A 26,350-nucleotide genomic window follows, 5' to 3' on the forward strand; every position below is an offset into this window, starting at 1 on the left:
CCCCCCCCCCCCCCCCCCCCCACACACACACACACAGGGGAAACGCTGCTCGCTCACAACTGCGGATTTTTAGACACCAAAAGAAAAAGAAAAGACAGATTCTGTGTGATACCAACATTTGTCTCTGTTTGATCTTCAAGGAGGGCACCGTTTTTTCTTTACAAGCGTCTTAACCACGTTCCGTCTCTCGCTTTCGAGTAGTTGGAGAGCCTGCAGAGAAGAGCATGACAGCATGACAATGGTGCAAGGCTGGCTGACAGCGGGATGATGCGGTTTTTGTTTTGTTTTCGCCTTTTTTTTTGCGTGTGGACTTTTTGAGGAATGGGCTCTTTGCCGAAGCAGTCGCCGATAAACTCCAGAGGTCTATTTTCTGTATTTCGACTTGAAAATCTTCACAGTTTCTGTGCGTGTTTTGCTGAACATCTGGTGCCTCGTCCAGTCCGCTCTTTCCTCACCTTTCTCCTCCCATCCGTCGCAGCGCGTCTCTAATTGGAGCGACTCCGAGGCGTCTTAATTTGATGGAGATCATCCACACCGGACACTGACCTCGAGTTAGACCGTTTACCAGCGCACCGCGGGCGGACACACAACGACTCTGCTGTTTGTGGATGTTATTGCCCTTTATCTGCTGCTGTGTTTGTCGTACCCTTCAGTGAAAATGCCGGTGAACGCGCTGCACCGCGGCGGCAGCAGCGGCATCGGGGGCCCGGGGTCCCTCAGCCCCGCGTCGCTGTCCCGCAGCCTGTCCCGGCTAAGGGAGTACCGGACCCGGACGAGGATCATGCTGGCTCTGGGAGTCTCTCAGATGGTGCTCGGGAGCCTCATCCTGGCCGTCAGCTTCGCGGCTCTGGCTCTCACCACATCCCCCAGAGTCCGGCACTCGTGTCCCTTCTGGGCAGGTTTCTCTGTGAGTACGACAATTACACGATGCTGGTTGTATTTGATGGCATGAGTCAAGCATGATGCAAGTTTTCCACCTCCTGAAGAAGAATAAACATGGAGTAGTATATCAAGAGCGTGATATTATTGAGACACTATGGCAATAGGATGGACATTTTCTTTAGCCTACTTTTGTAATTATTTTGTCACCTCTCACTACATTGATCTCATGGCGTATTGTCTACAGTTTTATAAAATGTTGATATGGATACTGACTGAGTAGGCTTTTTAAGAAATATATCTTGATGGTGGTTTTTGGATTTCAAAGACAGAGTTCTTTAATCTCAGGTAGAGAGCTGAACTAATTGGTTGCCACTGCATGAAAAGGAAAAAATTAGGTTTTTGAATGAATTTTGGAGCTAATCCTTAATGGTAAATAGTTGTGAGGATGCAGAGCCATGTGGTGATCAGTGATACCACACACACACACACACACACACACACACACACACACAATACAGTAAAGTCAAGGAGGATATTTTAAATACTGTACAGTGCTCCTTCCTCTTTGTGCTGTGGGATGTGTTGTATTTGAGATGTGTTTTTCTTGTTCATGTGAAATTTTCATGGTGATTTCCGTAAATATTTATGAATGCACACATCCCTGATTTCCTGCCAGAGACCCAGAGCATGGCTTCTCCATTAATTATAGAAGCAGCAGGGCAGAGTGCAGGGGTGTGGGGAGGTCTGTGGCACAAGGGCCATCTCTTTGTTTGTGTGTGTGTGTGTGTGTGTGTTTGTGTGTGTGTAGGTGTGTTGTATCTAGCAGTGATGGAAATATAAAGTGTCAATGGGTAGATGTTCTTGCGTGATATGAGAGAGAGAAAAGAGAGAAAGGACATGTTAGTGCCTGTATGTGTGGGAGTGTATAGTTACAGGGGAATGGTCGGTAACCTCAGGGGTCAGAGGTCAATGCGCATTCGTCATCAGTGCCTCGGGCTGATCTGAGGTCTGTCAGCCTGTGGTGCTGCATCTTACCTTCTGTTATGCTTGTGCACCAAACCCTGGTGACTTGCCCACAAGCAATCAGACTGTGGGAGTCGCTCTTTAAGCCGAGAGCTCCGACCTGCAGAAAACACTGTTAAATATGTTTAAAATCTTCTTATGTAAAATGACTCATTACATTCGGTCTTTGATGTTGACTTATGCTAAAAGAAAAAACAGCAGCTGCTTGCTTTTAGGAGCTGATTTTTTGAGTCCTTGTCTATCAAGAATTTTGTCTAAATGAGACAAATCGAAAGCATCTTAATTAGGTGTTCTGGGATGCTTTTTGCAACTCCGCTCTGTAATTCAGTCTAATAAGACGAGTGTATTTCTACACAAAAGCTTACCTTGTGTAGCTTTAAGACTCTGTAGAGCTCATTTTAGAGAAGGAAAGTGTTCTATCTCTCTGGCTCCGTGTGTGAGTGTAGCGTGATAGAAGGTGGTTATCCTGAATATCTGTTAGAAAGGCTTTGGTGCAGTGTATCCATGTTCAAGTTGTTTATTTGAACCTCTGATCTCCTGCAGACAAGTGTCCCTGTCACGAGGAGTAAACCAGCTTCTCGACAACGTGACTCTTTCAGCCTGCAAATGTGGTTTAGCGTTGAACCTTGAAGCCTTTATGTTGAGCTTCCTGCCATGTCAGTGAACTGAACTAATGAGGAAAGTGACAGCAAAAAAATCCTCAACTTATCTGGGTGTGTGTGTGTGTGTGTGCGTGTGTGTGTGTGTGTGTGTTTGTGTGTGGTCACGGTGGGATGTCATTAAGGATCTCTGTGTGATGACTGACATTGTGGGATTTCATCATGCTCACAGCGAGAGAAGGCGTAATCTTTACTTCCTACACAGTGCAATCACTGTAGAGCCCATACACACACACACACACACACACACACACACACACACAAACAAATATATCCCTCTTCAGTGTAGTGCATATCAATAGATCTGTCTCCTTCATCCTGATTTTCCTCACTCTGGAGAAAAACATGTTTTACAGCTTTGATGTCAAGAGTTGCATGTTTAAAAGCAATATCACTCACACACACACACACACACACACACACACACACACACACACACACACTTGCCTGACCAACGGAGACTAATCCTACAAATATATTGCTCTTTGTCGCACCCAGCTTGTAATCACCCCACACCGCTGCTGTAACCCTTTAGCTCGGCACACAAGCAGCCAGCCGCAGTCACGTCCAGTAGATGTCATTGTTTGTGACAAAAAAATGACGCAGAGCTCGAACGATATGATAGTTGCCTCCAGTCCGCTTCCTTAGGCAACAGTACGTGCTGCTTTACCTGCTGGTTTACCTGCTGGCTGTGAATCACGCCGCCCTGCCGTGTTTGGCTAATGAATGAGGCGATGTGGCCGAGCGAGCCAAAGGGCCTCTGCAGCCGTCAGCAGCTGACATGCAGAACAAATTACCGTTCACCTCGCATCTCCATGAATTAAAGCTCTGAAGTGATCCAAGTGTCCAAACACATATATGCACCAATACACAAAACCGCCTCTCTTCTCCTTTCTCATTTCCTGTCACGGAGAATAAAAACATTGTCGACAAAATATGTAAATCCATCAGCAGGAGTTACTGCAGGCATCATTTACAGATTCACATTAGATTTTGATGCTTCCTATCTCTTTCTGTACCACCATGACATTTCCTCTCTCTCTTCACTAGAGAAGGATACTTCTCCTCGCTTCCCTCCTGGTTGTGTGGAAGAAGGGCACATTTTTCTAAAAGTAACACTCCAAGATCCCAAATCTGCAGACCAGGACGTGGCAAAGGCGGCTTAAGACTGCATTCTTGGTATTTGTTGTGAGGCAGATCTCTCCGCCGCATTTCCAGCACAAACCGTCAGCAAATACTGCACTAATCTGCCGGAGTGCGTATTTGTGTTTGTGTAGAAGGCTGTGAAAGTTTTTTGTAGGGGGGGTGTTGTGTTGTGTGTGGGGACATATTGGGAGGCTCTCTGCCTTTTGCTGGTGAGTTTGTTGAAAGAGGACAAAGGTCCACATTGAAGTAAAGTTTTTAACAGCTTCTTTTTTAGCTGTTCTTGAGGGACGACTATTAGTTTGTCAGGTCTTGTTCGAGACTACAATGTCGTCAACAATTATGGAATGGGTCACCATGACATTGTGTACAAAAACTAATGTTCCCCAGAGGATGAATCATACTGACTTTAGTTTTCCCCTGACTCTTCGTTTAGCCCCACCAGTAGGTCAAAGTTTTCATTTATCCTGTGAAATACATGTTTAAAACATCTGCCGGCACACAGTATTTCTGGTGTTTGAGAAAATACCTGCAAAACTAACACCATTAGTGCACATATTAGCAGCATGCTAACACGCTACATTAAGATGGTGAACTTTACAGTAAGCCTGCTAAACACTGTCATTGTATTGTGAGCCTGTTAGCCTGCTGACGTTAGCATTTGGCTCAAAGTACCGCTGTGCCTACATGGCATTAGATTCCTGTTTCTATCGTCAAGCTTGATTCTAAATACACAACTTCGGAGATTTTCTCGCCCAACATGTGTGTTTTGTGCTGTCTTGAGATTGGAAAGCCAGGAAAAATAAAGTTTAGCGCTATGAGGCCTCTCGTAGAGAAATGGAAAGACCTTAGATTTGGGCATATCTAAACGGGTTGTTCTTGTTTGCATGTTGGACCCTTTTGTCTTGAGTGGCCTCAGTGAGGAATAGAGAGCAGCATTTACACGAAGACAAAGAGGTGACGTTTTTTTGATTTGATTGTTTAGTTGCTGGGTTCTGCTTCTTCTGCAGCAGGGGAGTGCGAATCATTATTAATTAACTGGTTTATTAGGCTTCGCTGGTCTCCTGGCAACAGAGCTGTAGACAAAAACACACCAAACATGAACACAAATATACTTCAGTGTTGGTTTGAAAATGAATAAAGTAAATTCAGGTGTTGTTGTCATGATTTATTTTTTTAGGTTTTGGTGTAGTGAAGAGAGATACGTGTAATGTTACAATCAATCAATCAATTATATCTCTGACTTTAATTGTATGAGTCATAGATTCAGGTCCAATGAAACTCCTAACAATGTAATGTTGTGCACAAATAGCCAATACATGTTTGTTTGAATACTTGGTGTTTAAAAGGATTTTGTGAATATGTGTATTACTGAGCTTGGGCTCACATTTATTTCTATTTCGATAAAGTAGTTTGTGTCACTCGAGGAGCTTTGCTTTCCTTCGCCTTCTCGAGGTTATTTCGTGCTCGGTAATAATTTACTCTGTTCTCGTAAAACGTATTGAGTCAGTGGGTTGATTCAGAGAGCTGCGAAAAGAAACAAAAGAACGTCAATCATTGAATCAGTTTGTTTCAAGTATTAGCTCACACAGTTTTCTTTTCATTGGAATGACAAGTATCTCTAAACCTGGACAAATTAAACCAAAAACTACCTGCATGTCTAGAAAAAGATGTGTTACAGAAGTATCTCTTGATTTATTTTATTTAGGTGAATTGATCCTTTCAGCAATTGCAGGTTGTAGAAGAAACTCTCCTCTGAAAAATAAGACATTTTATTTTGGGATGTGACATTTAATCAACATTCTTTAATGGCATCAGAAGTTTCAAAGTATCTCATGGTTTGACCGTCCAGTTGTGCACATTGTGATAAAAGCATTATTCTCTTATTCTGGGACTCAACACAAAGCTCCGCTGGGCCGCTTGTTGCTTTGATGCATCCTTTTAACGCCAGCTGTCAATAGAGGCCGTGGCTCCTCAGCCGCTTCACTCATCCTGTCAGTTTAGATTAAATGGAAGGTGTAGTCAGCACACATGCGCTCAGACCAGACCACTCACGGCCGGACCGGCCTGTCTTAAATCTCGTATTGATCAACTAATTAGATGGATTCCATCAATCATCGTTATTTTTACTTGGTGTTTTTTTCTTTTTCTTTAACATCTCTGCAGTGAACTCAATGGCGGTTAAAGCGAGTGTGATGATGTCATGTGGTTTTAGCGCTCAGTCCGTGCCGAGGTGTCGCCGAACAGTTGTAATTCACTTTCCCGCTGCACCTTTTCCATAATAAGTAAGTAGGCACTCAGCCTGCTGCTACTCATTACTCTGAGGACCCTCCAGTGCATCCTGCCCCCACTCCAGTGCTACCAGTAAGCACCATAATGGTGGAAAGAACAGTTTGTCCTTGCACACACACACACACACACACACACACACGGTGTTTGAGAGAGGCTCGAATATTTCAAGTTGTCAACCTCACTTAATTCCCTGTCTCACTGTGCTTTGCTGTTATAGCTGGAGACGCATCCAGACTTTCTGCCTCATCTCGTTCCCGCTGCTTGTGCTCTGATATTTTCTGGGGGTGTTTCATGATCCATGTTCAACACCGGGTATACAGGAGGATCTGAACTTCTTCGGATTGTGCCTCGTTAAAAGATTCAGGTCCCTTTATTACATTCCTTCTTTTTCTTCCTCTCCTCGCTACAAATTACCTAATGAGGCAAAGAAGCAACCTCGCTGAATTGCTGCAGCTCGGCTCAGATGATTGTTGCCATGATAACTTCCTGGCTCAAAGTCTCATCAGTACTGTGTGTTTGTCTTAGTGAATGTACGGCATGGACTTCAAGTTGTCAATCAATCAAGAGTTGTGATTTGTAAAGTCCTCTACTCGAACATGTGTTTTTGTTTATTGTTTCTTCTCTTGGGCGCTTGAGCTTCACTGTGCAGAATGACGTGTCTTTGACACCAGACGGCTGTTTTTCATGTTCATCTGCTGAAGAGAGAGGCTTTCTGTGTGCTCACCTTTAATGAGTTCCACACATGTACGTACGAACATCTCAACTAGTTTGGAAGCCAATCGTGGTCCAGCATTTATTCATAGTACTCACACCAGTGTGATGTAGAAACATGAATCCTCCACTGCACAAACACTGAGAAGAGACTTTTCAGTGAAGTAGGACACAAGTTGTGTCCAGTAGTTAACTTTTGGAAATGAACAATACTTTTTTTATTATATTCTGTTTTTTTTTTTCAATGAGGTAGATGGAGTAGATTTTACAAAATGTATTTAACTTTTTTGTGGAAAAACCATACCGGACACAAATTATTATTCCATGCCGAGTACTGAAAACATGTCTTGAGAGGATCTTTTAAATACTCCACAATGCCCCAAACGTGTGCATACACATTGCATCTCTGCACACTCGCCCATTTGTATTCACAGGCACCTTCATACACGCACACACACACACACCCAAATGCACACACAAAAAACACAAGCACAATTATTTTGATCTTTTGAAGAGTGAAGCTGGTTGATGTGTGTAGATTTCTTTTTTTTATGGACGTTTTTAGACCCGAACTGACCCTGAAAATACACGTAGGAGGATATAGAGAGAAAGAGAAAGATAGGTCATGTTTGGGGACATTTTTCATGTGTTTGAATGCATGATACAATTATTTGATTCATCACAGATCTGTCATGAATCCTCCTATTCTTTCCTCTGCCGGCTCTTGTTTGTGGTGTGTCTGTGTGTTGGTCTGACCCGCAGCCCGGGACGTGTCTGACAGAATGCTTGATGCTGCACTTCTTTACAAACAGCCCTGACCAGGCCGCCAGCAGGTCTGCCTGCAGACTGTTGAATAGAAAAGGCCAACAGGGTTGAACTGAGCTCAGAGAGGAGGCAGGGAAACCAGAGCAGAGACAACAGGGCAACGAGGGGAGAGGAAGACGGCCAGGGACAAACGTCTGTCGTGATGTCTAGCTATTTGAAGATGAGGGTGTTGCATTGAGGAAAACACTCACACAGGTGCTGCAACTGTACAACACCTGTGATCACAGTTACTCTGCCTTTGTGTGTTCATGTCAAATCCAACAGAAAAGAGAAGCTTTGTGACTCAGACTTGTCTTTTATCTGGACTGAATTGAGAGTTTTAGTTTCCAGTGAAGTGTCAGACATCCACTTCCTCCTCCTTTATGATATAGATATAGTTATATTAAGAGTTTTTCAGTGGCGTGCCGCGACAGGCCATCACCAGAAAGAGACAGTGTTTGACTTCCATCCCGTACCTGCTATTGAGCCGTAACTTCTTCCTGATGTAACAAAGCTGACTGTCATGCCTCCCTGCTGCTTTCTACAGCCGATCAATGGCAAAGCCTGCTGACTGGAGCCTCCCTTTGTTCTATGATTAGCAGCTGTGTTGTGTTGGATGGTGCTTTTATGTGTGTACACATGTGGGAGGGCAGGTCAGGGGTGTGTGAGTGTGTGCTTCTGTGTATTTAATTGTATATATGGAGCTGGAGTAGACATTAAGGTTGGTTGTACACCCTCGACAGCTGAGCAACAAGGTGGTTGTGTGTGTGTGTATTAAGACAGATACACACCGTTGTAATGAAACGGAAAGAAAGAAGAGTGTAACAGCATTTCTTTCATGCTTTTCATCATCTTACTCTCGGTTTGTCTCCCAGTCCCTCGGAATGTAGCTGACCACTGAGCTGAAAGCTGTTTTAAGAGGTTAATCAAGCGGTGAGAAAAGATACATCGAGAGCCTAAAGACAAATCTGAGAGGCGTTTTAGCTCATCCATAAACTCTGTTTACAAGAAATTTTAGTCTGAGCACAAAAAAAATCATTTTAACATTAAGAACCAGAGTGAAAGTCACACTGACATTTGTGAAAATTGAAATTAAGTAAATGAAAAATGCAGCCCTGCAGCACAACATTGCTCAACAACATGTGGCTTTCCAGACAGGGATGATGAATGTTGTCATCATTTCCTATTGTTATTTTCATATTTCTACTTTTAACAAAGATACATTTCCATGAGACGGAGAAAGACAGAGAGGAGAGTTGTAGACAGTAGAGATTATCGTTGGAATCAAAGAGTTGAATAAAGAGCATTAGCGGTTATTATGGATGATATTTTATGGGAGCTGTGGTTTTTCTAAATGCTAACAAATGTATCTTTGTTTAACTTTGTCAAATCAGGTAAAGTGTTCAAACTGAAATAACAAGAATAGATACTCATTTAAGTTAGAATATGGATAGTAAAGCCCTGAGTGTATATATAATAAGTGCTTGTCCGATATGTCAGATTCATTGCATCTCTTTCCTCAGCGGAGCAAAATCTTCAGTGGATGTTTACGTCAAATGCTTCATGCAGGCTTCGCATTGTTTTCATTATTCGTTGCACTTTGTTGCATTTTGTTTCATCAATACGACAACTTTTTCACTTCAGGCAAGCCTAGAATGTGCTTTTGCAATATTGCAACTTTTTCATTTAAATATCTGGTGTTTCCACCTAAGTTTATATCAGTGCATAAATTGAAAAGACATAGTGACACTTTGTGAGAGCAGACTTTCCCCCCTTACCTTCGATTGTTGCCATCTGATACAAACGCTTTTCTCTTAGCTGCCAGACGTCTTAGATGCTGTTCAACCAGATTGTATAAACCACTGAGACCTTGAATACCAAGGAACACGTATCACTTTCTCAGGAAGGTTGATGAAAAAAGAAAAAAAACATATTAAGACATTTCATTGAATTAGCTGGAAGCTGCTGGAACGGCCGGAGGCTACGTCAATACTTCGTCTCTCTATATTATCTGAAGTACAGCGACAATACCGCATTAAAAGACAAATACACCAATTTCCTGGTGGAAGTGGGTAACGAGGATGAAATGTCTTGTTTGGATAAATGAGCCTTGAGGATAAACGAGCCCGGTCAGAGGTCAAACCTTTACAGCAGTTAATGGCCAACAACAGGTCACTAGATCAGTAGAAAACACATTGCACATTACACACAAACAATCCTTCAGCGTCTAGCTGTGATCAGATTTGTCACCTGGCAGCATAATCTTAAAGTCATTTTTCATTGTTAATAGCCTGAATGATGCATTTCCTCCTCGTGGTGTCCCGCTCTGCCTGTTGTTTCATCGATACAGATGGGACTGGCAACAGGGAGACAGGCCACATAGTTAGTCCCTGGACAATTTCCAAGGACTTTGTATGCATATGCATGCCCCTCTGTGTGTGTATATATGAGTGTGAGAGACATAAAAACGATGATGGAGAAGGAGAGGACGGACTGATTGATCTGACAGTCGGACAGATCTGCCTTTTAGAGGAGCCTCAGAGGGAGTTTTATAAATGCAACAAGCCTCCAGAAAAGACAGGAGGGGATCTTATTTTCTGTGCTCACCTCGCGTGTAGGTTTTCTTTATAATCACTACATTATCAACAGGGATTGCATTACTGTTTTTTCAGATTTAGAAAATAACAATATCAATCCCCTTATTAGGTGCTTTACTAGCCTTGTTGCATCTTTCCCTATCTGTTATCTTTGTGATTTGGAATGATATTGCAGAGAAAAATCCGTTTCTTGCTGAAGGAAACATTAGTAAAAGCTCATTTATTTTCAAACTGTCCTGGGGCAGGAGTGGATTAAGGGAGTTTCTGTTTTTTCTCTCTTAATTCACAAGTTGATTTTTCTTCTTTTTTTTCTATTTGGATTTGATGAAATAAGCTTTATAAAATAAAAAGAAGAGAGACTTTATGCAAAAAGGGGAGTGGAGTAGAAAGTAAGAGGGACATTGCTGCTGATTTGGATCCCGTGCTGCAGGGGATGATGGGGAATCTGTGGGTGTTTGCTCAGCATGAAGGAGGCTAGCCGCCCCCCGGGCCATCAGCTCCTCCCTCAGGTTGATATTTCAGCTCCCTCTTCCTCCTCTCCAGCTCAGAGTGTTTCTTTTGGCATCCCTTCAGCTTGGTTAGCTCATCCCCCACACACCCTCACATAATCTGTACTCTTTTTGATCCGACTCGCTGCCCATTTCTGTCCCTGGAGGTTGCATCTCTGTGGGATCCATGTTTCAGCTGGTACTAGAGTCAACGTCTCTGGCACTTTCAGGTTTCAGGAGTTTGCACACGTCTGTCGTAGAAACCTGGAATGTGTTCTTTTGGGTGGTTCCCCTCCGAGGTTCTGTTTCACAAATTCCTCTTTCTACACTTTCTAACTGCCATGTTTCATCTTTATGTTTGGTGAAACACAGAAAAACACATCAGCAAACCATTTGTATTTTAAGACCTCCTTATTTAGCGCAGGCCCAATCACTGCAGTGCAAAACCTAAAAATATGCTGCATACAAGCTTTTTTGCAGTGATCAATACCCAACAACTGTGCTTCATAAGGGAGGACCAGAACCAGGGAGCCCGCTGCATGAAAGCTGTGTCCGGGTATATTTAGAACTGAAAAGCTCAGCTGATCGACAGAGAATCAGTCAGCTACTGTTGTGATAGTCAATTAGTTCTTTCAGTCAACAGTTCCTGCTCCTCCATTGTGATGATTCGCTACTTTTCTCTCTTTTGGGTTTGAACAGTTTGAGCGACAAAACAAAACATTTTGAAAATGTCATCTTGGGCTCGTAGAAATTGTAGAAGAGTATTTTTTTAAATCGTAACGGGTTGTACAATAAACGATTCACCGAGAATATAATCAGCAGATTAACGATAGTTAAAAAGTAATTATTATTTTTTTTTTTAATGAGCACATAATATCCCCGAGTGTGCTGTGCTGATGTGCAAAGTTTGGTAATAAATCTTAAAAAAATCTCTGTGACGTGATAATAATGTGAGAAACATTATTTTAGAGGTGATGTTTGAACATTAACACATTTTATATTGTCAGTTTGTCTTCTACAGCGTTACTTTTGTAAAATCCTATATCCGTCATAAAATAAGTAGTGGACATGATATCGGACAGTTCTCCAGCTTGCAGGACATTAAGAGGTCAAAATGCTTCCAATCAATGAAGATAGCAATCACATAACAGATCATTTTAAGTGCTGCAGAAAATAACAGTCAACAATCAGCAACAGGATGGAGACAGACAAGAGGCCTAACACCTACAAAATCACTTGTTGCAGAGTGAATCAAATTCAGCTTTTGATCCCGGATGGAAATGGAAGCATCTTGATACGATGACAAGCTATCTCTAACTGTGGAAATAGAAGCAGTACTCTTATTCAATATCGACTTTGATTAGGACCTCGTCATGGTTGGTTACTATGGCAGCCAGAGACAGCTTGTTACCAGTCAGCATCAGTTGAGGGAGGTGAGGGAATGAGGGGGATGGGGGAGTGTCTCTCTCTCTCTCTCACTCTCTCTCTCTCTCTCTCTCTCTCTCTCTCTCTCTCGAAGAAACGAGTGTAAGAAAGGGAACGAGCTGTAGCACATGAGGATAAGAGCGTCTTCATGGGTGAGATGACTGACAGGCTGTGAGAGAGAGAGAGAGAGGGAGAGAGAGAACAATAAATATGAAAACGCAGGAACAACAAAGGCTTCAGAAGAGCGACTTCCAATAGCAGAACGAGGAGGGAGAGTGAAATGTTTTGGTTGAAGTCGATTACAGCTGTGGTTCTGTGGAGTAATGAGTCTGGCCGTGTCTCTTGCTTATGTATCCCTCTCATTAGCTGGTACTGGAGGACAAAAACACTGTTTTGACAATTCTAGTTTAAATGTGTGTTTGTGTGCAACAGCTCACGGGCTTCTCCTGCACTTTCTGAGCGCCTGGACAATCAGTGTGAGGCCGGGTCTGTATTCAGCACCATCTTTGGAGCTGCTACTTGTTTCTTCCGGTCTTGTATATGTTTCTTTCTGCACATGTTCCTCCTGTGCTTATTCACCATGGTCATTAGAGAGGGACTTGTTGGTTGCCCCCAGCAATATGTTCAGCTATTTTGTCAGAGTGAGATACTGCATAAAAAAAAACACTTCCCTCTATGAATTAAATTGACATTGGATGATTGATGACTGTGGCATGGATGCCTGACACTGAAGTTTGCGTCCTTTCTCAGACCGATAATTTGTTTTTCAATATTTCTCACCGTACGGTGGGCCTGAGAGCTCAACACACTGAAAACACTCAAGGAAATGAAGAAAACATCTTCACCAATTTATGTGCATCAATGTGCAGAAACAGATTCCTAGCAAAGTTGTGTTGTTTTGTGAATCATTTCTGCTTTGTTCTGTGTGATTTGTCACCTGTCTGTATCTGTATTTTGTTTGGTTTTGCTGTTTCCTGGTTAAGATGTTTTTTGTGTGTTGCATGAGTTTTCCAGTCCATTTAAAGTTAAATTAATCTTATTCATATATGAAGAATATTCAAACAAGATAAACCGATTATATTTTGAAATGCAACAAAAGAGAGACGGGTGATGCTCAACGAGCAAACATGTCAGTCAAATCTAAAATATGATAAAGTCTCGTTGTCCGGCTGTATGGGCAAAGTTTAACTTGGATTCTTTCATTTGTGCAATAGAGACTTATGAGTCACTTACATGACAGACATAAAATAGGAATAATTGTATACTGTGGTTTTGCAGAATCATCCAACATCAACGTGGTGCTGGATCAAGGTTCCAACACATGAAAGGAGACCTCGGAGCGTGTTTGATGAGTCTGTATTTGTGGGGATGATGCAGCCTGCGTCGTTGAACAGCTGGTGTTATAAAACAACAGAGAACCTGTGGGCTTCAAACATTGCAGGGCAGCAGTCCTTTGAAACATGACAATTATTGATGATTTGATCCAAATTTCACACTGTCAGAAAGAGGCAGAGCAGAGTTGAACTAAAGCATGTTGCTGCTGCAGTAACCTCTACAGAAGCATTACAGTAAATTACTTTATAAACAATTATAATATGATTAGGCATCAATGATTAAATTAGCATGTTTTCCTCTTTTTTTTTTTGCATTGTCATCTTTGCTCCTGAGTTTGGAGGGATCACTTCTGTCTGCACTGCAGTCCTTGTTGCTGCAGACTCCCACCACTCTTGTCTTGGGGAGGGAATAGACAGAGAGTGTAGACTGACCAACCGGAACAAGTCGCTTGTGCTGCAGCACGAGCTTCACCAGTGAACAAAAGTAATTGTGTTTGATGAGGCTGGACGCACCACTGTCAGGGACAGAACCCTGGTCTCTGCAGCGTTGCACCACCCAGGCGCTTCAATCAACGAGCTGCCGTTAGACTAGTATCTGTACCCCCTTGTTATTCAGGCTGGTTCAACTGTGAACCTTTTCAAGTACAAACTGTATGTGTTTGTATTGTGAATCTGCTCTGTTACATTTGGGTAGAATGTACTTCTCAGTACAACATTACGGATGTAGTTTTTGAGTTTTCATCCAAATATTCAACATTTAGAACTTAAATGAATGATGCTGTATTCACACAGGATGGGAACGACAGGAAAACCTCCCATTATTCCAGGTCGGAAGTGTTTACAAGATGGTTACCAGTAGGCCTGTGACGACAACTAATTTTGTTGGATGATAAATTGTCCCAAAAATATTGTTATTGCCGTTTTAAGACTATTTTATGCCACTATAATATAATGATATAATGATAGAATAGCATAATAATAATAACCCTTTTTAAAAGAGCAATGAACTTAATTCTTAAAAATATTCACATATTGGAATTGGAATATGAAGAAATATAAAATTTTCCTTAAATAAATAAAACTGGACCTTCTGGTTCCTTTAACAAAAATGTCCAACATGTTCAAAATGTCCAAGTCTTATAACGGCTGTGAAAACCCTTTATTCTGGCATCATGTTGGCTAAAAGGTTGGTGACTTTCTTATGTAAACAAACAAACATGTAAACACAACGGGCAATAGCGAGGTCATAAAAAATGATGGTCATATCCATACATCGTAAGGCAAGTCGATAATCTAATAATGATGGTCATCATGTCCACAGTCACACCCTTTAGAAACCCTTAATTACTTTTGCTGTGTTACGTTTGTGTAGCAGTTTAACAAGAGAAACCAGACACAAACTGCACCGCTCCTTTTGACCAAGATGAATGGGTTGTAATTGAGTTAATATTGGATTTTATTTAGATATAACTGCCAGTGACGGTGGCTTCGTTGATACTTTATTTCAGATATGGCTGCTTGTAATTACGTTCTGAACAATATGACGCCAATGTGGCATTAGGAGGTTAGACTTTGCATATCTCACCTTCCTGTACTTCTGTTGCAGAACACAGAGGGGACGAGCTAAAGCACGTTTAATTAGGGCGCTGTCTGCGTAGCCCTGCAGTGCTTACTCCAATAGTGAGTAATACAGAGGGTAAGACATGTTGACAGGACTCCCATTATTAGCAGCCTCACATCGCAGTGTGTCGGACTCTCACACTCCCCGCTGTGACACTTTCCAAGGTCAGCTGATGTTCGCATCCACAGTGTTTTTTTTAAATTCCTAGTAGCTCTCTGTTTCTCTCCAGCAACATTTTGAAATTTGCTCTCCACTGAACAACAAGGCTGCCTTTTCTTTGTACCCAGCCTCAGTCTGAGGAGTGCAAATGAAGAGCAGCAGGTCTCCAACACGCCCGCTCAATGCATCGATTCTCTTCATGTGGCATTGACATGTTCTTCATCCAAGGCCGTGCTGGGGTTTCGGAAGAACTACCCCCCCTCCTCTTTTTTAATTGAGTTTAGCACCGAGGAGGCACTCCCACATGATTTAAGTCGGTGTTGTTTGTGTTAGAGAGTGAGATATCAAGGTGAGGAGTATTTGAGTAGTGCACACTCAAAATTACTCTGGGGTTCAATGTGATTAACACTGGATTTTTCTTCACAGGCGAGTGGAGGCTGAAAGGTCTGTATTTGTAAGAAACAAAGAACAAGGGGAGATTGATTTAAGATTTTTTAAGGGTTTGCAAAGTAAGAGAAGATTGAAACCACTCTCTGAGAGTGGGCTCAATCTTCTCATCTAACACTCTGCCAGAAAGTGAATTAGCATATTTCCCAAAATGTCAAACTATTCCTTTTAAGGCTTACACTGTATACACTTGAATTGCTTGCCTTATCCGAATTTCACAGATGGTTCGAAGTTTTCAGCAGGCCGACGGCTGCACTGACATCAGACAAGGTCACACCCACTGCTGTGGTGGAGGTGTTGTTCACCATTTGGATTACAGGGATAATCCCTTTATTATTTGACAATATGTTACCTGAGTCTGGTCTGACCTCTACAGTGATGTGATTGTGTGCCCAGGGTCTGTTTGTGCTGTGCAGAGTTTGTGTGCGGGCCTGTGTTTATATGCTGTTTTCCACACAGAGATGATGGTTTCGCCTTTTCTCTGTCGTGAGTTATTGCCTAAACCAAGACACGGTTATATGATCTTTGCCTGTGATTTGATCAATAGACAAAATTACCACAGCCTCCCAAAATGCCAATATTGTTGTGGTAATGGAAATGTACTGCCACATGAGCAATGCTCTCTCCCAAAGTAATCCACATTGATTTGTGGGGCCACTTTGATAAATTGAGGGGGTTTTAGGTTTAGTGTTGATCCATTGCACGGTGCTCGGTTCCCTCTGTGTTATGCGAATGGATGTTTGAATCTATACCTAACACCGACCTCGTTCAGGGCCCTGTGAAAAAGTACCTAAATCAGATAAAATGTTGTATTTTAGCAAGGGATGCTCCGATAAAACTTTGTTTCAAACCAAGAGTACTTGCTGATACCAAGTACTAATATAAGTACTTAATACTACAGTTTTAACAATAACTTTGAAAACATGTTTAATTAATTTTCATCTGATGTTTGTCACTTTATGACTGTAACAAATCAAATACACAACATGATTCTGACGATTTGAAATTCAACTTCGTGTTTCCTGATACAAACAGAGCACAGTTTGCAGTATGGATGTTAATAATTAACTGTTTAACCGTCAGTTAAACAGTGAAAAGAAATATTAAAAATAAAAAAGCAGAGCAAAACTCTGAGTAGCAGCTTGTCACCTAAAGGAGAACAGCATTGGTCCACCTTAAAGGTCAGTCCACCTTAAAAGCGTTAATTATCTTCACTTTGATCATCAGCTGACTGACGAGCAAGACTGGGAAACTAAGCTTGGGTCTCCTCACCGGCATTTATTTAACGACAAATAAACTTTGCACACACTGCACTGCGTTGTTCACAGCTGTAACATTACTGTTAACTTCATACTCGCTGACACACACTCGCTGACATTACCGGGCGGGTATGAGTATGCCATGCAGACAACCTCGCAGCTCAACTAGATGATGTAGTGGAGACTAACTGAGGACAATCTGTTGTAATGGATTTAACCTGTTTTGTGCATCCGGTTATCGTTGCGGCTGAATTCATGAGAGGTTCACGTCAGGTTGCCGTAGTGGTATTCGGTGCGGTTGCACCGGAGTAGTAGTACCAGTACGTGCGCACAGCATCGGACCCGATAGCCGATACTGGTATATTAGTATCTTTGCATCCCTAATTTTAACCTTTTTTCAGATTTTGTATTCTGAAACTGTTGTCTCTAAAAAAGAGAGAACGTCCTCACTTCGAGGATACGTGACTGTCAATCAATTATTTTCATATGCTAATGATTTGTGTGTGGGTGAAAGCCCTATTAATATTGAATGAAAATGTGAAAATGTATAACCAATGAAAGTGTGGGGGCTCAGTTGTGCATTCATTTACCAACATGCCGTTCATAATTCAAAGCAGCAGGAGTACAAATACATGTATTCTTTGTACTTTGTCCAGGTATTCAGTTGGAGCTCCTGTAGGTGGGATATATTAGTATTTTCATCAGTGCAGCTGCAGCCAACTGCTTTTTCTCTCCATTAGCAGTGAGGTGTTGATTATATTAAAATACTCTCGGATGCAGAGTGTGTGTGCAAGTCAGGTGACATTTACCTTACGCATTCTGTAATGCTTTATTTGGGTGTTTTGAGAACAACATTGTGGTGGGACAGAAATTAATGGGGCCTTGAAAGTTAATCACAAAGCCGTGAAATTAAACATCAGGGGGCAAAATAAGCACGACTGCACAGAGCCGCCAGTAAAACACAATGCTGACTCCACACAATGCACCGCACTGCATTAACAACAAACAAAACAGCTAAACAGCTACTGAATCTAACTAAAACCTTCAGAGGTGGAAGGTGGGCTGGTCTGGGATGGAGAGAGGGGGAAACCGAATCATCCTTTTACATCAAGAGTAGCTGTACATAGTAAAGAAAAATGATGATACTTTTGATTACAACCATCAAATCACAATGAAAATATGTTGCACATGCACTTACTAGTAGGTAAAAGGGAAGAAGTACAATGAATAAGGAAAGGTAACGGACATTATTTTACGGTCTGCATAACCTTTAACTACACTTAAATTACTGTGAAAAGGGCCACTTTATTCAGCAGCCCACATACACAGGATCAATAAACTTTTGAATCAATGAACATTTTTTAGTCAAGTGTCCCCTGCATATTATACCCAGTAAGTGTTTATAACCCATATATAATGAATAATTACACTTTAATTAGCGGCCTGTAACCTGAAGTTTTACCAGGAGAACAAATGTCAGCAGTACAAATGAGAGTTTACCAAAATGTTTTTATGTTCTATAAAAACTGCCCCTGAGAAAAAACCCATAAATCACACTTGCTTGGCAAAGGATGTTTGCCCTCAGGGCGTTCTCAAAGCAATATGATATAGCAGATTTATTAAAGGGATGTATTTCTGTGTAAAACTGAGAGCTTGGCAGGAGGGTAAAATAGAGATGATTCCAGTTATTCTCGGAGGACATTTGAGATATGCATTCAAACACAAACTCACACCGATACATCCCAGTGGATCAAATATAGAGATATCTAAGAGGCAGCGATCTCACGTGAAGTCACAGAAAGATGCTCTGAGGTAACACTGACATTTGCTCGTCTGGTTTCAGCTGCTCTCTTTGTTATATTTCTAATCTTCCTTTAGCTGTGTGTAACGCTGTGTAACTAACATTCCTGGGTGATAATTGTGCTTGACCACACTGGCCACACATCTTCAGCAAGTTGGGAGTCAGCGTTCCTCATTTGATCATGCGTTCCTTGATGAAATGATGAATGTGCTGTGTGGACAACTGCGGTCACATCAAGCTGAGTGTTCATTAGTGTGATGCATGCTTTTCTTGGGTGTTGTCGCACAATTATTCTGATAGTGAGCTGGGAAAACATCTCACAACCCCCTCTGTTAGAGCTGGCTGGCTCTGGCAACATTTAGATCAGCTTCTATTTTGTGTCTATTTGTGTTTAAAAAAAAAAAAGACAAAGTTGTTGGATTTTTTGTGGAAAGTGTGCCGGGTTTGCTCAAAATTACTGCATGTCTCTGTATAGTATGTGATTTTTGCGTCCTTTAAACTGTTTTAAAGGATTATCCTCACTTTTATCTTTGAAAATAATCAGTTTTTCAGAACATTTGAAGTAAAAAACTGCTATAAATTAGTTGCATGAGCTATTTCAGTCTGTGTGTGTAGAAACAATGTGGCGGCTTCTGAAATGAATAAAAGGGCATGTCGTGGGGATGCTAGCTTCCTAGTTAAAATACAAGGCAGGTGTACGTATGTATGTAGCAGGAGGATGTACATGGTGCCAACAACTGCATTTTTGGGGCTTGAGGCTTGACCGCTGCTCACTGAGAAAATTTGCTTTTCCAGAAATATGTCTATATTTGTATAGCGTGAATACAAGCAAAACAAAATTGCTAAAAACAAAATGCAAATGCGTAAACCAAAACAGTTTTGGGCCGGACTCTGGGCTACACAATGAGCTGAAACTCTCTTTTAAAGCTCTGTGAAGCCCATGGGGAGCTACAGATTCAGGAGATAGAAATCCCGACATGAAAGCTGTTTCACGGTGTCACATTGATTTCATATTTGATACATTGTTGTTCTAAAAATATGTTATAGCCACTTTAAAGAAAATAGTTACCAATGGAAGGTACTTTCATCCATTCATTTGTTTTCTCTGTCCGTTACCATTTATATTTTTTTTATTTTTTGGGGCTTCGTTTTGACAATTTTTCTGTCTGCAGTTTCCTTTCTGGTTGTGTTAAATATGCAACAACTTACGACCATCGTGCAGACACACCTTCTGACAGACCATTGAAACGTTAAAGAGGCTGTGAGTGATGCATGGAGTCTCACATTAGCTATTCATGATCTAATGAACAGCAGACTAGTTAGAGAGGATTTTTCAGGTCGTAATTAACGTGAATTCAAGCTGACCACAGCTGGGATGTCATCCAGAAAATAGGAAACTATAAGGATTTTACGCCCACCTATCATGTATCCAGGGAGCGAGTGTTTGATACTGGAAATATATGCAGCTTTAAATCACTCGCTTTATTATTGGAGAGGAGAGGAGGTTGCACACTAAAGTCCTTCTGGAGGCTGCCGCCTGTCTCTTCCGCTCTCTTCAAACCTTGTGTAAAGTTGTATCTTATGAACGTCTCTCAGCCCAGGCCACAGCGCCCGGCTGACATGTAAGTGAGAACATTACCCACTGGCAGGCTGGACAAGACTTCAGGGGAAATATTTAAACGCTGTCTGCAGCAGGTCCAGATAAGCAGAATTACTGGTCAGTCAGATGGTGACACCTGAAGGTTGCGTTCTTACTTTGCCCAGAGTTTCTAGTTGATTTTTCTATAATGTAGCGGAACCAACACGCCACACATGTTTGCTCATAAAGGCCTGATTAACTGATTAAAGTAGCAGCCTTTAGCTTTAATCATGGTGAAACAAACCAACGGATGCCAGCTGTCTCCGTTCAGTACTGTCATCCCTATTTAGATGCGTTTACTCTGTAGTGGGAATTTTGTGCCCAGAAATGGAAGCATCTAAAACCAACCAGTCATCCTGTAAGTGTCACCCGAATACTTTTTTTTTTTTTCAAATCATGGCCAGAGACACTCAGACAGTCAACCTGGTACAATGAGCTTAAGACGCGTCATGGAGAACTCGTCTCTGTGTTCAGGCAGACCTATCATCGTCATTAAAAGCCACTGAATGGAGCTTGTGGTTGTAATCATTCACAGAGAGGCCTTTCACAGCGTTAATTGCCTCTTGACTTGAAAGTGTTGCTCAGCTGCCTCTCTGTGAATGACAGTTTGGCGTTTGTCTTAGTTTATTCTAATGATTGGAGAGTGTTGTGCTTGCAGAGACATCGAGGTTACCCACCAGCACTGACAATAGTAGTTAAGTGTCTGATGAGACGGCCTCAGCAAAGAATTTGTTCGCAGATGTGGAAACTCTTTCAGATCCTACAGAACAAAATGAAGACCGAGCTCATTCTGTTTTCATTTATACGATTTAAATCTGTGAACATACATGCTCAGCTGATTAATTTAAGGAGCAGAAGGGTCAAAGTTCAAGGTGCCATGTTTTAGTATGTCCCAGTTGAATGCATACTTCATGCAACATTATATACTTTGTAAGGGCAGCTGCAGTATGTGTAAAAAGAAGAGGTGTTAATTGTGTGTATGTGTGATGCAAATCCTGTTGAGGTACGGGTGAATTAAGTTATTGTGCTGTTGGCTGTAAGTTAGTGACCAAACACCATTTATTGGGGCTTCAATGCTTCAGACAGAGAGATATATTCAAGGATATTTAAAGCTCCTGGTCTGTGAGCAGGTGAGAGAAATCCCTCATTAGCAGAAGTTTGTGTTTGCAATGTTATAAAAAGCTGAATAAAAGGTCACCTTTGTTTAGATTCAGACAAAGATGTGCAGCTGCACTCAGGGACATAACTTCTCAGTGTACATTAACAATAGTTTCAAATATTTAGGAAAAGATTGTGGGCTATTTTGTTCAGATTCTGAGCCAGGCTGATGCAGATGAGAGGTTACAATCTACACACCCACCAAACCACAACTCAACACACACTCTCTCAGTCTGCCACGCTCTCCTTTCAAATCTGGTTGGCTGCAGGGCCAGATTATCCCGTCAGCACAGAACTGAAAGCCTGATTCAGCTGTTGGTGTCACTGCATCTGTATCCAGGATGGATGCATGGCTGGTTCACTGCTGCAGACTGCTGAGAGCCGCAGCCCTTTACTCCTGAATTATGACCGCTGAGGCCCCAAAAAGTGCCCATCCACAACTTTGAGCACAAGATTAAGGTTACATTTTGGTAAGTAAGTGTCACATCCAGGTGGATCAGTACCTTCTTCTGCCTTTGTCTCTCACTTAACATCCATGCACTTACACACGCACACGTATGCTAAAGTGAGTGGGAGGCCTGTGACCCCAGGTGCAGCGGGGCATTTCCAACAGCAACTGTCACAACAACTTGTCTTCAAGAAAACAACAAAAAAAAGAAAAGCAAGTTCCTGCATAATATAGCAGCCTAATACTCATGCATGGGACACACGCACAGCTTTATGTGAATCCCTGAGAGGTATTCTCAGTACCAGATTGGTGAAATACAGCAGATAGTCAACACTTGTCACTGTCTCATGGCACTCAAAGTGAAGTATAGATTACAAACCTCTCTCTGAAGCTGAGCAGTGCATCATGCCATCAGAAGGGAAGTTTGAGATATTGTCATCTGTCTGTCATTTGAAGTATTTTGTAGTTAAGTATTTACCTCTAGATATGTTGTGTCTGTTGTGTTGATTTTCTCTGCAGTGAGAATGTAACAACCAAACGTGTCTTGCGTCGATTTTCCTTCCAGTGATGCAGCCAGTAAGGTCCCCCAGTGCAAACATATCTGGATAATTGAAAGGAAGACATTGATGGTTTTTTCCCCCCCATACTCCATATTCATTTGTTGCAGCTTCAAAGAAGCTCTTGTGAAATGACAAGTGGCACTCCGTGTGTAACTGTGTTGTGCTCATGCATGTGTGACGGGCCTGTGTGTAAGATACGGAGAGTCTGACAGAGAGCTAAATCAGGAAGTGAAGCCGGAGAGTCGCCATGCAGCCTCTCCTCTTTTGTCTCTCTGCAGCACAAGTGGCACTGTTCACATACAGCCCTATGCACTTGTGTGTGTGTACCTGGAAGATCGATAAGTGTATGCATTAGGGGCAGATTAACGCATACTCATCTTTGGCTAACACTGGAATATCTTCCTATAACAGAGAACAGATTTTGCAAAGCATAAACATGAGGTTCACTATATTGTTAATGCAAAATATATTAGTTTGTCTTCTAGCTTCCATCATAGCATGTGCTCGTAGAGTTTTTAGAGGCCATGTTATCACAACGCCCCTGCTTCGAGTCAGACTGGGGACCTTTGTTGCATGTCCCCCCTCTCTCCTCTTATTTCCTGTCAGCTACCTACAGTTTGTCTAATGAATGCAAAAAAAGACACAGGGTTGCATATCAGGGGTTTCACCCTCTTCCTTATATTTACACCCTGCTTACACAGACCACGTAGCAAAAGTAGAGTGACGCACTCGGCAGAGCAGCAGCACCATGAGTGTCTACGCAGGACACATAATCACGGTAGATACGCACATAAAAACGGAAGAATATAAACTTGAAGACGGCTGCAGTGATTGAAATAGAACTTGCATGAGGTGAACAACTGAAAAAACGTGGCTGAAACATGTTCCGTGTAGATGAGGTGGATGATGATGACGATGGTGATAACGTGGTCAAAGGATACTTTCAGCTTTATCCTGGTGTGAACCATGCATTTTTACAATTCACCTGTCCCTTTACAGTGACGCTGGCATGCATTATTATGGATTTAATGAGTATCTACATTATGATGGCGGGGCTGTTAGACTCCACCTTATGGAAAGCAAACATCTATATTTCAACCAGGAACCCGTCGTTTACTGGCCAAACACAAATGCTATAATTACATTTAACGGGCTTATCTTTTATTTAATGGAACCTTGTAAATATTGTATTCTCCAGTTCATGTCACGTTGACCCACTGTCTTGCTGTTAAGGCTGCAGCACACCACTGCTGATAACAACAATGCATGTTCTCCCCTCTGGTATGCTATTGTTCCCTTCTGATTCACATTCAGACCCACGTCCCTGTCTCGATTCGTGGATTCAGCGGAGGTACTACAGACCTCCATGAGTGAGAGGAGCGCCGGGTGGCTGAGGTGCCACGCCCCCCCCCCCCCCCCCCCCCCCCTCCAGGCAGCAGCAGTAGCCAACCTGCTGTTGTTCCGTTGTTTCCATGGCAACGGCGGCGAGGTGCTGAGCTCCGAAGCGAAGCGATGATATACAAGATGGGGGGGGGGAGGGGGTTGGGAAGGAGGAGCAGATGGGTGGGTGGGTGGTTGGGAGAGAAAAGGGAATACTGTAGGAAACGGATGTTGGGGGAAGAAAACCGCTGCTGTTGTTGAAACAGCGGGAACACGAGGAGGCCAAATGCACATGTCTGTCTGTTAGCTTTGTCAGCATGAGCTCCAGTTAGACGGGCTGCAGTGCAGAGACTCTGTACAGCAGCATCAAACATCTCATGCTCTCTACACAGTGTGGTTCACATGCGCTCTGAGATTCACACTTACTGGGTATGCACACGTATACAGACACATGTTGTGCTGCTCATTCATGGCCAGCAAAGGTTACTTGAAGGTTTCTGGAAGCTGAAATTGTCACACAAGTATTAGGAGTTCAGATCCCCTGATGCTGCATTTCATCTCCATGTGTCTTTCATTTGGGGACATACACACACACAGAAAAAAAATCTTCAAGGTTAAACACAAGTGATCAATTCTTATCCACATTTAGAGCTTCATTATTTTTCCTGCTGTGAACTTGTCAGAATATCATCAGACTTTAAATGTGTGGACTTTGATGCAGCTTCACATAACCAATGAAGACTTTGATGGAAAACTAAATAGCCCTTTTTGCTCAAAAGCAAAACATAACCCCTAGATTGTCTCTCTTAATCAATACCATTCATTCTAAGAATACACAGTTTTTTCCTGTTTCAATGAGAGACAGGAGTATGAGGGTAGATAAGCATTTAGAGCATAAATAATTACACACTTTTACTAGGTGCTCCTCTAAATGAATCAAAGCACCAGGGCAGGAATCGGCAGGCAGAGCAATAACGTAAACCCCCAAGTGCAATAGAGAGTGAAACCCAACGGACACGCATCAGAGAGATATGAGATTCACAAAATTCAAAAGGCAAGAGATGGCATCACCAAGTATATTAATGTGTATGGTAACGGACTAGAACAGGAGACAGGTGGGCGGTCGACTTAAGTATTGGACAAATTCGTCTGGGGAACATTAATGTGTGCACGTGTTTGAAGATGATTATCAGACTATTAATGAGATGTTTCATTTTTAAAAAGAAATTTGAAAATATAAGCTGTTTAAGCAGGAGATAAATCATAATAACAATACTGTACACTCGCATGAAGCAGACTCTTGGAAGACAGCTCTCTTACAGACGTCCATTTAATCAGCGGCTCTTCATTTTATTAAAGGCCAGGATGGTAAGCTTCCCCGTACATATTCTGCTCAGCCTTATTCTGCTGATTTAACACACGCCTGCCCTTGTGTGCAGAAGCACACACATGCACTCACACCAAACTGTGCACTCACACTTCCACTCAGGTTTTTACTCCGTGCTAAAAGGCTGCGGAGAAGGAAGAGCTCAGGCCGGAACGGCAGGCGAGGAGCTGACTCCGTGGCAGTATGTGCAGCATTTGTGTGTATCAGAGATGTCTGCTTATTTTGGCTCCAGTGTTTAGTTTTAACATGGATGACAGGGTTTCTACAGAATGTGAGCTTGTATAACATATCTGTGAAAGTGTGTGTGTGTGTGTGTGTGTGTGTGTGTGTGTGTGTGTGTGATGCGTGGAGATTCATGTGCAGTCAGTCTGTCTGAACCAGCGAGGGTCCCTGCCCCTCTCAGAGCAGCAGCTGATGGGAAATCATTATGGATCCTGGCAAATGGCCAGTTCGCGGTTACCAGGGCAACCGCACTGGCTCCATCCATTTTGGCAATGATGATGTTTGAGAAACGTTCCTGCTTTCTAAACCCTCACTCCCAGTAATGGCTTCTTTGATTGGCGCCCTGCATAAATGAATAAGAATGGGTCAAGACCGGGCTTTAGGTAAAATCCGTAGCAGTTTCAGCACTCGCATAATCTTTCTTTTCTCATCGGTAGTATGGAGTCACAAACACCTGCACTCTCGTATGGTTATTATGGAAGTCTTCACTTTGGATATTAGCAGGAAGAGGTTGTTTATTCACCCACTTGAAAATTGATTTTTCAGAAGAAAGGACACGTAATGAGATGTGAAAATGATTTAAACAAAAGGTTAGAAACAATTATAGAATAAAAATGTATTGTTAACAGAGGTCTCCATGTTGTCTGTTCTCTACCTGACATATATTGCATGTCTGCATATCTGGAAGACTGTTAAAATAGTCTACTACCTGCACGGAGTGGACTTTAACCAAATTAGGACTACAGGAGTTAATTATGAAATGCCAACTGGCTCTTCTAATTGGATATACTTCAACTCACTGTTTTTATCTCCTTCTTGCAGTAAACCAATTACTGCTGTATTTGTTGGCATACTATAGCAGTTGGGCTGAATTAAGTTTCTCTATGTCATTTGTGTATAAAGAAAAACAG

General features: G+C 42.1%; 1 protein-coding gene across 3 annotated transcripts in view; it reads left to right on the plus strand.

The window, feature by feature from the left end:
- Positions 1 to 30: 30 nt before the first annotated feature.
- fam189a1 (family with sequence similarity 189 member A1) overlaps positions 31 to 26,350 on the plus strand; it is a 78,119-nt gene continuing 51,799 nt past the window's right edge. For all 3 annotated transcript variants that reach the window (XM_031846056.1, XM_031846057.1, XM_031846059.1), the window contains exon 1: positions 31 to 907. In XM_031846056.1, the coding sequence (XP_031701916.1) occupies positions 659 to 907 (249 nt within the window). In that variant the 5' untranslated portion in view covers positions 31 to 658. The remainder of the gene's footprint in view (positions 908 to 26,350) is intronic.

The sequence above is a fragment of the Anarrhichthys ocellatus genome, unplaced genomic scaffold (genome assembly GCF_004355925.1).
Source record: "Anarrhichthys ocellatus isolate YVR2014 unplaced genomic scaffold, GSC_Weel_1.0 scaffold6, whole genome shotgun sequence".
In the NCBI taxonomy this organism is placed as follows: Eukaryota; Metazoa; Chordata; class Actinopteri; order Perciformes; family Anarhichadidae; genus Anarrhichthys; species Anarrhichthys ocellatus.